The 15,796-nt window shown below is 34.4% G+C and overlaps 1 protein-coding gene across 2 annotated transcripts in view; it reads right to left on the reverse strand.

The window, feature by feature from the left end:
- The window catches only part of Psmd14 (proteasome 26S subunit, non-ATPase 14), an 88,560-nt gene that overhangs the window by 20,301 nt on the left and 52,463 nt on the right, over positions 1 to 15,796 (reverse strand). For both annotated transcript variants that reach the window (XM_055600711.1, XM_055600712.1), the window contains one exon: positions 3,941 to 4,048. In XM_055600711.1, the coding sequence (XP_055456686.1) occupies positions 3,941 to 4,048 (108 nt within the window). The remainder of the gene's footprint in view (positions 1 to 3,940; positions 4,049 to 15,796) is intronic.

Raw genomic sequence — 15,796 nt, forward strand, 5'->3', positions numbered from 1 at the left:
GATAGATAGATAGATAGATAGATAGATAGATAGATAGATAGATAGATAGATAGGGATGGATAGATGGATGGATGGATGGATAGATAGATAGGTAAAATGTGAAAAAAAAAATGAATCACTAAAATAAATCCTGCCATTTCTAAACACAGATAGTCAAATGTTCCAGGTACAAAATAATATAGTTGTTTTTGTTTTTGTTTTTTTTTTAATTAATCTAGAAGCCAGTAGCACTGTTTTAGAAATTTTACTTAGAACAGTGGCTTCTCTAAGATCCAAAATAAATTCACCGTTAACTACTTCAATATTGCCATGAGCACCTAAAAATAAGAGACGAAACAGAGGTTAAAAACACTTGCTGCCGTAAATGGTAGGACCTGGAAAGGATCATCCTGAGTGAGTTGTCCCAGAAGCAAAAAGACACACACGGTATATACTCACTCATATAGACATACAACGTAGGACAAACCCACTAAAATCTATGCATCTAAAGAAACCAGGCAAGAGAGAGGACCCTAACTAAAATGTTCAATCCCCACCTGAAAGGCAAAGAGGATGGACATCAGAAGAAGAAGAAAACAGGAAACAACCTAGAAACCTGCTACAGAGGGCCTCTGAAAGCCAGAAGAAAACAGTAAACAAACTAGGAACCTACCACCGAGGGCCTCTGAAAGCCTCTGCCCTGCAGACTATCAAAGCAGATGCTGAGCCTGATGGCCAACTGTCAGGCAGAGTGAATGGAATTTTATGTAAGAAGTGGGAAATGGTAAGAGCTGGAGAGGACAGGAACTCCACAAGGAGAGCAACAGAACAAGAAAATTTGAACACAGGGAACTTCCCAGAGACGCATACTCCAACCAAGGACTATTCATGGAGATAACCTAGAACCCCTGCACAGATGTAGCCCATGGCAGGTCGGTGTCCAAGTGGGTTACCTAGTAATGGGAAGAGGGACTGCTTATGACATAATCTGATTGGCCTGCTCTTTGATCACCTCCCCCTGAGGGAGGAGCAGCCCTACCAGGCCACAGAAGAGGACAATGCAGCCACTTTTGATGAGAACTGATAGACTAAGATCAGAAAGGAGAGGAGAACCTCCCCTATCAGTGGACTTGGGGAGTGGCATGCATGCAGAAAGGGGAGGGAGGGTGGGATCGGGAGGGGAGGAGGGAGGGGCTTATGGGGGGATACAAAATGAATAAAGTGTAATTAATAAAAAATAAAAAAAGTTAAAAAAAAAGAGGAAAACCCCAAGTATTAAAAAAAACAAAAACAAAACAAAACAAAAAACCACTTGCTGCCTTTGCAGAGAATCTGGTTCAATTACTAGCACTCACATGAGGGTTTGCAACCATCAAAAACTCTAGTTCCAAGGGATCTGATGGGTACCAAACACACACATGGTGGACATACATACATGCAGATAAAACACACATAAAATATTAGTTTGTAAAGATTGTGGTTTTACTGCAAAAAGTTGGATTTTTTTTGGGTGGGGAAAGGGTTGTTTGTTTTGTTTGTGTTTTTTGTTTTGGTTTTTAAGACAGGGTTTGTCTGTGCAGTCTTGGCTGTCCTGGTCTTGCTTTATAGATCAGACTGGCCTCAGAACTCAGCTCTGCCTGCCTCTGCCTCTCTGAGTGTTGGGCTGACAGGCAAGTGCCGCCACACCCAGCTTCTTGTTTTGTTTTTTTTGAGACAGGGTTTCTCTGTATAGCCCTGGCTGTCCTGGAACTTAAATCTATAGACCAGGCTGGCCTCAAACTCACAGAGATCCACCTGCCTCTGCCTCCAGAGTGCTGAGATTAAAGGCATGTACCAATATGGACAAGGAAAAACACAGGGAAAAATCCCATTATCCTACTATTCAGAGCTAATCAAATCCAACATCTTGGTATAAATACATAGGTACGAGTTCTACAGTATTTACTAAATGGAGCACTTGTCTCTCCCACTTAAACTTTCCTGTGACTGTTAGTTTACAATGCAATCATAGTATTCTCTTCCCTGTTTAAATGTAACAGAACCCAATGCTACAAAATCACCAATGACTTGGTGAAGGTATGTTACTGCCTCTTGTCAGACTTCTACCACTTACTTCTATGTGGTCTTGAGAACAAGTTCCTTCTTAACTCAGCTAATTTTCCTTCACAATAAAAGATGTGGTATTTCTGAAAGGTTTTTAATCACCAACTTAAAAATTTGACATATGTACAAATTCTATTATGGACTTTCTTTCTAACCTGTCTTACAAAATTAAAGTATTTTAAGGTGGATTCCATTTGTGTGTGTTACTGTTTGAATTGTCTTAAAACTGTAACTCACTTGGACTGATATTCTTATGGGCACTACATAAACTGTGAAATAAGTGTATTTACAAATTCTACCTGGGAGGCAAAACAAATTTAAAGTGATAGAAATAATAATGCCATTTTAGCTTTTGTACAAAACTCATTTAACTTAGGCTGGAAAGCTGTTCCAAAGGTCTATTTTTAATTAAAGATAGAAGGTAGGATTAAACACTACCAAGTGGATTAGTACAAAAGAAACAGATTTCAATATCGATTTTGTCTTTACAGTTAAAAGGCGGTGTTTTAATTTAAAAAAGGAAGTATGCAACAGGTGGCTGGTGACTTGCAATTAGTAAAAACTCCTGGCAGAAATACACCATGTAGTAATCACAGCGACTCTAGATTGTGGGATGCTACTTAACCTTTTGTAGAACATAATGAAGCAGGATGATGCTATGGGGGTGTATGAGAAAGGTCATTATCATGGGCTAAACAGACCCAATAATATATTCTCTTGGAACATGCAAGTATGGGCTTGTCCGTGCCCAATCAAAACCACTAGTAGCTTATTTCATACTTATTACTCTCTACAATTTCCACCTAACTTGTTAAAAAAAATTTTTTTTTTCAAAAGCAACATACCTCAGTTCTTTCAGACAAAACATTTCGCTATGATCAAGAGCTACAAGGAATGACAACAGCAAAACTATTTAAGAATACAAAGTTATCAAGTATAACCAAGGCTGGACCATGGTGAACTGTTAATGCCACAACTCCCCAAAGACAACATGAAGGCAAAACAAGGGTTCAGAAGGGAAATAGCAGTAGCTACTATAATGTCTTTGTCCTGGGTGTCCTGTTTAATCAAACATGGTATTTTTGTCCTATTAATTAATCTTTAGAGAAATAATTACTTATACAGACACACAGACTGTGCATTTAAAAACACATTTAACATAATTTCTTAGAGACAGTAAAGACTTGTATTTAAACAATGAGGCAGCTGAATGGAACAAAGAAAACACTCAACACTCAATGGGATATTAAGTGTTTGAATACCCAACAACAGTAACAGTAGTTGATATCACTAGACAAACATGTGGTTTATAGGATTTTAGTCAAAGGTAGAGATAAAACAAACAAAAAAAAAAAGGGTAGAAATGACTTAAATACTACCTATTAACTGTTTCTTGGGACCTCTTAAATAAAATAAACTGCTTGTTTCCCCCCTTTTCTATTGCTTTGAAGGCTGTTTAGAAACCAATCTAGGTTAGCTAACTGCTCCCACCTGAAACTTCTTTTGGTCCTCTTCGTAGACGCTAACTAGATAGAAGATAATGGTCAATAGAGAGGGTCTCTTCTACTCCCATAATAGAAAATTTAAAACTCTACAAAAAATGTACTCATATGAAGCAAATCTAACTTTTATAATAATATTTTCATCTTTTCTTGAATATATGTATGAGTTTTGTTCTGGTGCACAGGCTAGATTCAAACTTGATGCCTCACGAGCTAGGATTTTCTTTTAAAACGACAATGTTAAAAACGACACTTATAAGAAAATTAAGGTGATTAAGAACTGATCTTAAAATAATGACAGTACATTTAAATATCATAAAACTGAGTTTTAACACATTATCAAATATAGTCATTACCTGGATAGATGGCTTGTTTAAGTGGCCCAGATTGGAAGTCGTTTGTCTGGGTTCATGTCCTAAGACCATCATATTAGCATTGATCAGTCTGAAGGCATCAATAACAACCTGTAAACGGAGGTGTTAAGTCAGTTCCTTTTAAAAAACAAGTGATGGGGCCAAGCGACAGTGGGCAAGGCAGGATCAACTTGCCTCTGGTTCTGGCCGATATCCAGAAAATCATTTAATTATAATATTAATAAAAAGAGCCTCCTGCTGGTAGTGCCATCAGTATACCATCCTCTATCTTGTAATGTAAGGTGACACCGATTATTGCAATGTTTCATGAAGCATCAAAATATTAACTTAGCATCTTTAGTATTAAAAATATGTTCATTACTAAGCATATATCAAATAACCTTCATTTTTGTGTGTATTTGTTACCTAAGTTTTCCTAGTCAAAATGAATGACAGGGAAACTAAAACTGAAAGTGAGCACAAGCTAAGGGACTACATCCAAGACCCAGCCCTGTCACTTCAATTACGCCACCACAGTACTTGAAATGACAACAAAATTGCAGCCAGCACGTCACTTGCCCATGTATTCTCTACTAGTCAGATACCCTTTACTTCTTCTGACTCTGAAATACTTTATACCTTGTCTGATGGCTTTAAACATCCAAGCCATTGCCAAGCCTAGAAGGTACAATATAAGAAAACCAAGGTCACCCATGCTTTCAGCCAGAAACAATACAGTATAATTACAAGTTCATAGAAAAAATGTTTATTTTCTTTTTGTCTATTAAAGATTCAAATTTCTTTGTAACCTAGTATCATGTTATTTAGCTCTTACATATCAAGAGATGAGTAAGAATCAGCTATTCTCCAGTATCTTACTGCTGTTATGGTTATAGTCATCTTATTATGCTTATAGTCATCCTCCGAATTTAAAAATAACTTTTAGAGATGTGAAGTTTTAGGTAAAACCAAGAGATACTAAGACAGACTGCCTCTTTCCAGGACAATCTTGAAACACAACAATTTAGTACTTCTTTATTCATCTTCAAAAGTATCAACCAAATGACATTATCAGTGTTTTAAAAGCTACTATTATCTGGATTTGTTTTCACAAACAAATGCACAAATATTAAAAACAAATATTAATACACAAATATTAAAAACTATTATTTTCAAGTTAAGCCAACTTTAATATAATCAAGCTTAAAAGTCTATCATAAGGGTTTGTGAGACCAGTCTGGTGGTACATACATTTAATCACAGCATTCACATCTTTAATCCCAGAGTTCCTGAGGAGGCAGAGACAAACAGATCTCTATGAGTTTGAAGCCAGCCAGAGTTACACAGTGAAACTCTGTCTCAAACAAAAAGTGTTATTTACACACTAGAAAGACTCCAAAGGTTATAGTTATACCAAACATAAAATTACACCAAAACATTACAAGATAGTCTGAGGTCTCTGTATACTCCTGTTGTCCTGATGATGATATAATAATCAAGTTTTGATGTTGCTTTTAATTCCTATGGTCTGAACATTCTCCAAAATTCCTTTTCCTTCAGAGTCAAGTATTCAATCAGAACCCTAAATAATCCCATTTAACCATTAATTGTAAATATAAAATAGCAAATAATCAGGTTTTTCTTTCAACTGCTTTATGATTCCATTCTTAGAGTTTGGTAAAAATCATTTCTAGAAAAAATTTTCATAAATTATGAAAATTTCATATAACATCCCAATGAAATGCTCACATACATTTTTATACAAACTGCTTTCAAACTAAAACATTAGACACCAATGTTCAAGCAAAAGTCAGTCATTTCTATGGAATATTGTAAACAGGTGTGAAACATCAAAAAAGAAAATGAAAATGCCAGTTAGGTCAGTTAAGTGGATATTATGACCTATTTTTTTTAACTCTGAAATAAAAAAAAAAAAAAAGAGTACTTTACAACAAAGCTTAAAATTTTTGATGTTGTTCAACTAGTAAATTATGACCCTATGAAATGACATGTTCAGACTGATAGTTCATGAGCAGCAATAGAAATGATTACACTAAGATTAAAGGAATTTTCTGCCATCACTATAGCAACTGTCTTAAGGAAACTAACATGTTCAAAAACCTGCAGACCAAAATTAGATTTAACGTGCAATAAAAAATAAATATGGCAATATATTCTACATTTTAGTTTCTGTACAATTTTATAATTGCCTTCTCCGCTGTGAGAATAAGTAGATTTCTTCTTTAGAACAACCTATCAAAATAGACTCATTAATGTCCAGTACACTAATGAGCAATGGGTGAAGAAGGTGTTAATTATGCCACAGTAAGATTCAAGAAAAAGCCCTGGTGAGAACTTGGAGGTGTGTTTAAGCTCAGAGCCTTTCTCCATGCTTGTGTATTTACAGAATGATGCAACAGAATGACAGCAAGTGGTCACTCACAGTTAGGAAAATAAACCAAAAAGCAACATACTAACAAAGAACTCTCAAGAATTAAGGCACTGAAGGCAGGAAAGGAAAGAATAATGAATTTTTAAAGCAGTCTGCTTTTTTTAAAATAGCTCTTTGAAATATGTATACATGAAACCAATTTGTCTGTACACCTCAAAATTTAACAACAACAACAAAAAAACCCCAAAACAAAAAGGACAGACAGACAGACAGACTACATCAAAATCACTTCCTTGCAGCAACAACAACCTCCACACTGAAGGAAGAAAATAACAAATCCCTGTCCATGATGAAGCCCGAGGAGCTACTGGCTCTCTATTTCCAGCCTGACCAGTTAATTTTCTCTGGTACAAGTGCCTTGAGACTTTTCAGAGGTCAGCGCAACAGTAGACAGCTTATAACAAAACCATTAGCAGTTTGGCTAGCTTAGGGAAACCTCTTACTTTCCTTTTTTTGTTTATTATCACTGCATGAATCTGCAGCATATGATAGTTTATAATTTCTCAGGCTTGTTAAATTCATGTTAAAGGTCTGTTTTCTTGTTGAATAAATTTTGTTCATATAATGCTGCCTATTTCATACACTCAGTCTTTAATAGCACCTTTGGTCTATGCGCAACTCACAGATCAAAACAGAGGACTAAAATAGGGGTTGATGATGCTATTTACATGTGTGATTCCTGCTGTCTTCTTGTTAGTAGCTTTAATATAATAGAAGACCTTGTCTGTTTTGTAATTAACACATCTTTACTGGAGAGATATTTGGAAGTGATTGCTGTGAATATACTGGTTAGTAAAATAAACACAATCACACACCACTTTCTGTTATCAGACAAATTTGTGAATTGTACACATTATACTCCAGATCAACAAACTGTGATATAACAGCCAAGTAGAAGACACATATTTATATAACCCTTTATTTTTCTGAAAATATGTATTCACTCTGACCTTGCAAATATAATTAGCTGTGGGATGTGCAGACTTCAGTACCATGGTTGCTTTACTAATTGCAACTCTTGGAAATAGATACTAAATATTTGGAAGCTGCCAATACAAAATAAAAACTGCATCTTTCTTGTACATCTGTCCTAGCTTACAAAAGCAAAATAGTTTTGAAAACAATACTGAGTTCTCTGTTTACTCCAAGCACACCCAAGGGTCAAGGACCTATTCTTTCACTTTAATGATGAATCTGGCTTAGGATTTAAGCTGTCATTATTTTCAAAATCAACTTAATTCATATTTTATACTTTTTCTATGAGTATTCCACAGTTCATTCATTCAACATGAGATTTTTTTTAACCCATGTTTCTCTAGGTCACTAAAAGAGCAGACCAAATTTTTAAAGCATCAAACTGCAATCCTGGATTTTATATTCAAAGGAAGCTTTTTTTTTTTTTAAGCAACACTCAATGTAATGTATTGAAGAGGTATTTTACTGTATATCCACTTTTTGCCGAGGTTACTGTTAGTCCCTGTGCCTCTTCTTCTCACAGTAGCTTCCTGTGGGATCTCCACTGTACCTACACCAAAGTCAATGACCAAGAGAACATTTCAAAAACATACAACAAAAGAACTGATGTTAAAACATTTATGATGCAGTTGTTTTCTTGAGCTCAAAGAGGTAGGAGGATGTAGATAGTCAGATTATTACACAACTATATGTCCGCCTAAGACCCATAGTTAGAAATGAATAAATTTTAAAAATTAAGACCAAAAGCAGTGGTAAGTATTTTAAAAAGAAAACAGTTATCAGGTAAGTTATATACTTAAAAGCATGTAAACTCAATGACATACAAAATCCATCTCTAAACCACTATGAAAATGAGAAGAATGGGAGGAAAAGCAGCACCATACCAAACAGTGCTGTTTGGAAATGGCCGCTTATCAACTACTTAGTGTGTTTCTAGATTCTTTAAAAATTAAGAATGGATGTGACCTGGGAAATACTGTGGGGGTTTGTGACCATTTCGTTACTTCTGCTGCTATGCACTGCCATGCATCTATAAGATAAAAACATTTTCTGTCTCTTGTAAGCCCACAGCATAAAAAATTCAGAGATATCTTACTTTTTATGCCATTTCCAATGAAAAGCACTAAGAACTAAAACTGACTCATGCCAAATGCATATCACTGAATTGCTGTGATTTCTTGGTCTCAAGTTTGAAACACGGAAATTATTTATAAAATGTCAATTTTAGCTCTGGAAAAGAAATTCCTATGTGAATGTACAGTTTCTTTCTTCATCCTCAGAGAATTGCTTACTGTAGCTACAGATCTGTAGTACAATTTCAATATACTAGGGAGAAAAAGGATGGGGCAGAAGCAGAATAATGTACTTTTCTGACAAGTGAAGGCATGCATCAAAATTCAAGAGTAAACCCACAAGTTTTGGACATACATCCATTAATGAAAACAATTTTTTAGGAACTAATATGGCAAAGATAATTAAACATTTCTAGATTCATGAAACACTGTGAAAAAATTGACTTGTTCTGGAAGAAAATTGAGCAGAACTTTTACTGTATGCATATAGTAAGCAGAGTATAGGAGATTCAGTGCCTACACATAAGTCAGTCTCCTTTCAAAGTGAAGATTCGAGGTCTATCACCTGCTAGCCAAGTGACCTAAGACAAGTTACTTAATGTCTCAATTTCTTTGTTTGCTCATGAATGATACCTCACAGAGCTGGTGATAAAATTAAATAATCATGTGTGCTTGTCATTACAGTTCTTGTTAACTGTGGTAGTCATAGAGCTGTTCCCTTCAGATCTCTTTCTCTTTTCTAATAGAATCTCCTGTGGACAGCACAGCTGACTTCTAAACTCCAGCTGCTGCACCTTTTAATCCATTGGGCAGTCACACTAGGCAATAGATCCCCTGGCGGCTCCCAGCCAATGACTAAACACAACCATGGTACAAGAATTTAGCCTTCTCTGCCAAAATAAAGACACCAGTGAAAAGTAGCTGTGATTCAACCACTCTTCATCAGCCTATGGCCTTCCTTAGCCGGCGCCACCTTCCTCGTGTCTTTATCTAATACGGGTGTTTTCTCTAAATAAACCTGTCATATGTCTACTGGCATTTTGATATATGATCCCTGCAGCATCCAACCTGTCACAGCTAACAAAGAATAGTACTATGAGGTAAACATGTGAAAAGTTATCCTAAGAGCCAAATCATAATTATAAATCTGTTATCCTGAGACACCAAATACATGAAAAAAAAAATGAAGATATTAAGAAGACACATTTTAAGATTTTTTTCCTTAGAAAAAGTCTTGATTAAAAACAGACTAACAGAATGTGGCTCAAACAATGCTATTCTTAAAAAAAATTGTGATATAATTACATCACACACACACACACACACACACACACACACACACACACACACATGCAAGCAAGCACGCACACACGACTCCCTTCCCTTTCTTCCCACCAAACCCTCCCATGCATACCCCAGGCCTTTCCTCTCTTAAATGCATAGCCTTTTCCTTTGTTTTACACACACACACACACACACACGTATGTGTGTATAATGACAAATGTCTAGAATCTTTCCTCATGCATGATAGATGTTTTTCAACTCACAAGTGACAAAAAGCACACTTAAATTGAGGTCTTGAGGGGACTTCTAATGAGCTTCAAGAGCCCATCACGTATAGGTTGCTGGTCTGATACCAACTCAGAGCGCCAATTGTCTCTGGTAGCTACAATCGGCCTACACAAAACGAGAAAGTGATTGAAAAATGAGAAAGTGTAGATCTTCTAGTATCAAACTGCGAAAATAAAACTGATGTTCCTACTAAGGGTCTATAAAGTAGAAGATGAAAAATCCCCAGATACTAAAGACTAAGGTTTAATGGTGGTAGCATGGGCAGGTAAGGTCTCTATGTGCACTTACTGTACTATACTGTCATCTGTAAAGAAAATAAAATTATGTCCTTCAAACTACCATTACTCAAAAGGCGACAACTAAATTCCTACATATAACTCACCATTTTAAATTTTGCTTATTAATAGATAGAAAGTCTTTCCAAACAATTTCACTTATCAAGAAGTAACTGTAACTGATCATAACCAAAATCTCACCAGTTTATAAATGAGGAAACTAGGGTTTATAAAACTCAAGTAAATTAAATGTGATGCTGCAATGTATATGAGAAAGGACTATGATTTGTTCTGATATGGATGATAAAGCCAGGAGTACACTAAGCATTAGCAAGCTATGTGATACAATAACTATCCTAACACAAAGGCTAGAAAAGACTAAATTTTACTTACACAGTAGCAGGGTTTAAGGCTCATTCAATCTACTACATAACAGTAGTTAGGGAAAACAATAAAGCCTACCAAGATGGCATAAAATACATACATAACAAAACTTAAAAAACCCCAAGAATGTATCTTTCTATACTATCTTATATATAAAAAGGCTATCTATTATAGATTTTAAATCCCTATCATTAGGTTTGACAACATACACTTTTTTCCTTACTACTGTTCAGTTTCAATGCGTACAGCACTTCTAGAAGCAGAGCAAGCTGAAAGTCTCGCAGAACATTGTTTCATATAAAATAAAAACTATACAGTAAGTCTAACTGGAATGTAAAGCATGACAGTAAGCATGTTACTCCAATACTAAGAGTTAGTTATCCCTAACAATCAGTCTAACAACACCTGATGTCTCTGAAGAAATGTACCACTATAATCAATTCTACTCATTTTAGGAAATTACAGTAACACATTATTAAGCCTCTGAAAACTAAGGCCTAGGTTCAGAAAGGAGCTAATGCCAAATCAATATAATCTTAAAAATTAACATGTGATAGTGCAGGAAAGATTTACTAATTAAAGCCATTGTTTACCCACACAAAACTAAAAGTAAGAGGCACAGCTAACTCTATAGCATACATGCTATAGAGTGGTCAGCATATGTGAATGGCTGCAGATAACTGGATAATTGGGGAAGTAATTTTAAACATAATCACACTACTGAAAATGAATAGCAAGTATTAACACAGAAGCTTTTGATTAAGATAAATATTGCCTCTATATAACATTAATTTCTCAGTATTTTAAATCTAAAATTGCCTAATTGGAAATTGCTGCAGTGTTTTGATAGGTATTCTCATGAATACTTCATGAAACTTCAAACTGATCAATTCCACAGGCCAGAGTCCCAATCAACCACATCCCCTTCATTAATACACCCTGGGAAAATAGTCTTGAAAATGTTATATGTTCACTAAAAGAAAATGAGCTGAAACTAAATTCTGAAATGCAGAGGGTCTCTTCTTTAGTAGCTGTTACCATCATCTTCCTAAGTGTTAGGAAGTTAACCAAGTTAGGGGTTAACTTGGACGTATTCTTAGTAAAATTTCCAGAAATATTTGCATTTTTTAAAAAGCTAGTTCTTACTTTTCACACTAATAAAGCACCATTTATCACAGGGCAACTAAGAGATATGTATACCAATATCACTATGTATATGTAATGCACAGATTCTAATCATTGTATCACCCCAAAATATTCACAATACTGCAAAATGGATACACAAGTCCCTGTTTTAAAGACAAGAAAATGTGAAACTTCAAGAAAAATAGGTAACTTGTTTAAGGTCAGATTGTGACGGGATTTTAAGCGTGACCCAGCAATGCCTAGTTCTTCACTGTTTTATCATCTATCTTTACATACTTATTTTTTAATAAGAGATAAAACAGAACTATTATTTAAGTAATTTAAAACTACCACCATCTTAAAATTAACATGAAATATCAAAATTACATTTTCCCAACTCCTAAATATGTGAAAAAAGGAAGCCTTTAGAATATATATTTCATAATTCATTTTTCTTTTATTTATTTTTATTCTCCAGTGTTCCATGTTTAGTAAAAAGATCTCGTTTTAAATTCTAGTATCTGTGAAAGAATGAAAATAGATCCAAACCTAGTACTGTATTCCTTCTACATTCTTCCCACATGGCAGAGGGTTTTTCTGAGTGATGTCTTGTTCATCCAGCCTTCAATGTTCAGCCACAATTAACCTGCTTTTCTCACTGCATACTGCTAGCTAATTTCCTCTGCATTTACCATGTATTCTATCAAGGTAGACTTTATTATATACTAGCAAATATGGGATCCTGATCTGTAATTAGATAAACATTCCATTTTCAAAAGCTTGTTGAATATTTCTTGTCAGGTTAAATAAACATGTTTCAAGAAAACCCAGCCACTATTTATTTATTTTAATGGTCATTAGTTTCTCCTAAGTTTTCAACAGAAAACAGGCTCTATAACTGCTAGAGTTAGTAGGCAGCATCTATATACTATGTTAACAGTGACCTAGTCAAGGAAAATTAATTTTCTAAATCATGATACTTTTTAAACAATATAAAAGTATACAACCAAGTTGTATGGCAGTTTTCAGATGTTGCTCAAAGTAACCCCACATGAAAGAAATGTAGCGGTGTTACAGGGTGAATCAACTTCTAAAGCTAGTGTGCTGGATCAAGCCCTGCTGCAGGCTGGCTAAACAGCAAATTGGGAAAGAGGTGAGCACTGAGCCATCTGCAGCTCTGAGTATAAAGCATCTGGGTATGCTACTTTACAAATAAACTGGAAACTACAGCAGAATCTTGAAACTATTTCATTAAAAAGTTGAAATCAAGAGCTCATTGGTAATCTTTGAATTTACTTACCACTTGAATTCAAACAGCAAAAAAATTTCTCTTGTATCATTTAAAAATATTGGTGCTGTATCATACACCAAATGGTAACAGATTCTTTATCATATAGTTTATTTTATAATTTATGGTAGTCTTACTGTTGGTCCTAGAGATGTCACCAAAGTCCAAGGGAATAAACCTATCTAACATAAAATTAATAGAACACCTACAACATGGAAAAAATCAACTCATACATAGTACCTATATGCACAAAGGACTACCATGCATTATTGTTTAGAGTTAGAGAAAACTGAAGTTCCTTCCCTGACACAGGCTACAAGAAGCTGCACAGAGTCAACCTTATCACACTAACTTAAAAGTCTGTACAATGACCTCTGGTGCTCACTTTCCATTCCTGAGTTACTCTGGTTGAAAAGGACCTATAAAATTTAATATCCAAGAACAAATAAAAAGATTCAGTGCCACCTAATTTTATACAGTTGGATTTCTATGTTTCTTCTTACCAGCAATAAAGACAGTAACAGTAGTGGTGCCTATCTAGGATTCAGTCCAAATAGTTATTACTTTAATACCTGGATATTATTCGATAAATTATAATATACTCAGTTCACCCTAAATGAAAACTGAGCTTACTGGAAATGAATTAAGATGACAAAGAATCCATACTTATCTCAAAAACATAGTTAATACTGGAACTTATAAACGTGAAAAGGTTTTCAAACATACAGAATTCCAACTTTAGTTATTTACATAGACACTGTCATTTTAACTCTTGATCTAATCACTCTTTTACTAAATATTATGACAGTTTTGATAAATCACATACTGGGAAAGTACAATGCTATTCTTCATTTTTATAAATTTATATTCTTAAGTTTCATAATTTAACTAAAATATCTCATCACAGATTCACTAGCAGTTAGCTTAATTTATAGTGTCACAGGGTTTTGACAGTTAAAGACCAGTAAGTTACAACCAAACTTAGATGCCATATAGATGGGCTATATACTGACAAAGACCTGGTCACTTCAGGTATACAAATGTATGAATTTGAGTATTAACAGGCAGCAAGGATCATAATAATGTAAAAGCATATTTTTAAAATATAAGAATATTTTATGATTTAAAAAAACTAGGTAGGAATTCCTAAGACTTCATAAAGTTTACAATATCTTAAAAAAATTATACAACACTGTCAAGTCTTATACTATAAACATAGTTTTAACTGTTATATTCATTTTTAATATGAATTACAACAAACTAGAACTAATGGAAATTCAAATTTACACAATATTTGAATGCAAGTTTTGAAGCTAAAACTGCTATTAAGAATTATGTTTCAGAGACAAGCCCTAATTATTGCTTGCAAATTACTGTGGTGAGAGCTTCAAACATTTTAATTCTCTATTTCTAGAATAATAATTATATTTAAATTATGTTACTGTAAAAGCACCTAAACATCCAAAAATTATACTGTACTTTAGGTCATAAAGCGGGTAAGCAATAAAAATTTTCAACTCAGTCATTTCTATTAAGTAACAGCTTACTTAGTAAAAGAAAGGGCAAATAAATTGAAATACATGGGGATACAGTATACAAGCATTCAAAGTTATCTTAAATTGCCTAGTATATCAGTTGTTATTACTATTGTTTTGAGGGACAGTTTCTGCCTTTGAAATGCTATATTACATCTCATAAGATCAAGTTTTAAAGAAGACCTCAATTTTTATAAATCCTAATAATGTGGTATCAGAAAACACTCAATTTCAAATTTGTAGCACAAAGAATCTGTGTTTTAACAATCACATTTAGTTTGTTTCAGCTGCTGAATAGATGTAATGTAATCCACACCACTATCAAACTCTAGGTCTGAGATAACAAGCTAATATTTATTTCTAAGTGCTTTAAAAATTATTCATAAAACCTGCATAAAAAGGATTCCGTGAGTGTATTGTGATTTTACTTTAACAATTATTCTGCACTACAATGGAAGTACATGCTCAAACAAGACACCTCAGCAGTATTTTAAAGCAGTAACCACCTAGCCAATTTCTGTATGTTCTGTAGTTTTTCTAATCCACTCTCCCTGTGGTTGAGCAAAATCGAATTGCCTCTCACATTTGCAGACAGCTCTGTGAAGGTGATAATAGAGCTGCACCCTGCTGTCATGAGGCAGGAAATAGGAAAATGGCATATGGGGCTAGAAAGAAAGAAATAAAAAAAGGGAAAGAAAGAACGAGAGAACGAACAAAAAAGAGAGAACTAAACAAGAACAAAAGAGATTTCAACAAAGAACAATACAACCCAATGTGCTCTGCAAGTTAACCTCTTTTCAGAATCAGTCAGCATATTTAATCATTCATCTGGGTCCTCACTCCACATATATGAAGGTTTGATTACCAAGTCTTTGGGATAGTTTTCATTGTCTAAAGTATTTGGAATATACAACTCCAGAATACACCCTTGATAATGTCTGAAAAACAAAGCCCTTTAAGATTTAACATTTTTAAGATGTGCTGGTATTTATTAAAATATTAGTAGACTATATAAAGCAGGCTTTTAGTATGGTTTAACATTCAAATTTATGAAATTTTTAAAATTAAGGATAAACATTCATTCACGATAATAGGAAACTAAAAATAAAATCCCTACATAATTTTTTAAATTGCTAATACCATGACATGCATTTATGGACTTGCAAAATTTCAATGAAAA

The sequence above is a fragment of the Psammomys obesus genome, unplaced genomic scaffold (assembly GCF_907164565.1).
Source record: "Psammomys obesus unplaced genomic scaffold, mPsaObe1.curated_primary_1811, whole genome shotgun sequence".
Classification (NCBI taxonomy): Eukaryota; Metazoa; Chordata; class Mammalia; order Rodentia; family Muridae; genus Psammomys; species Psammomys obesus.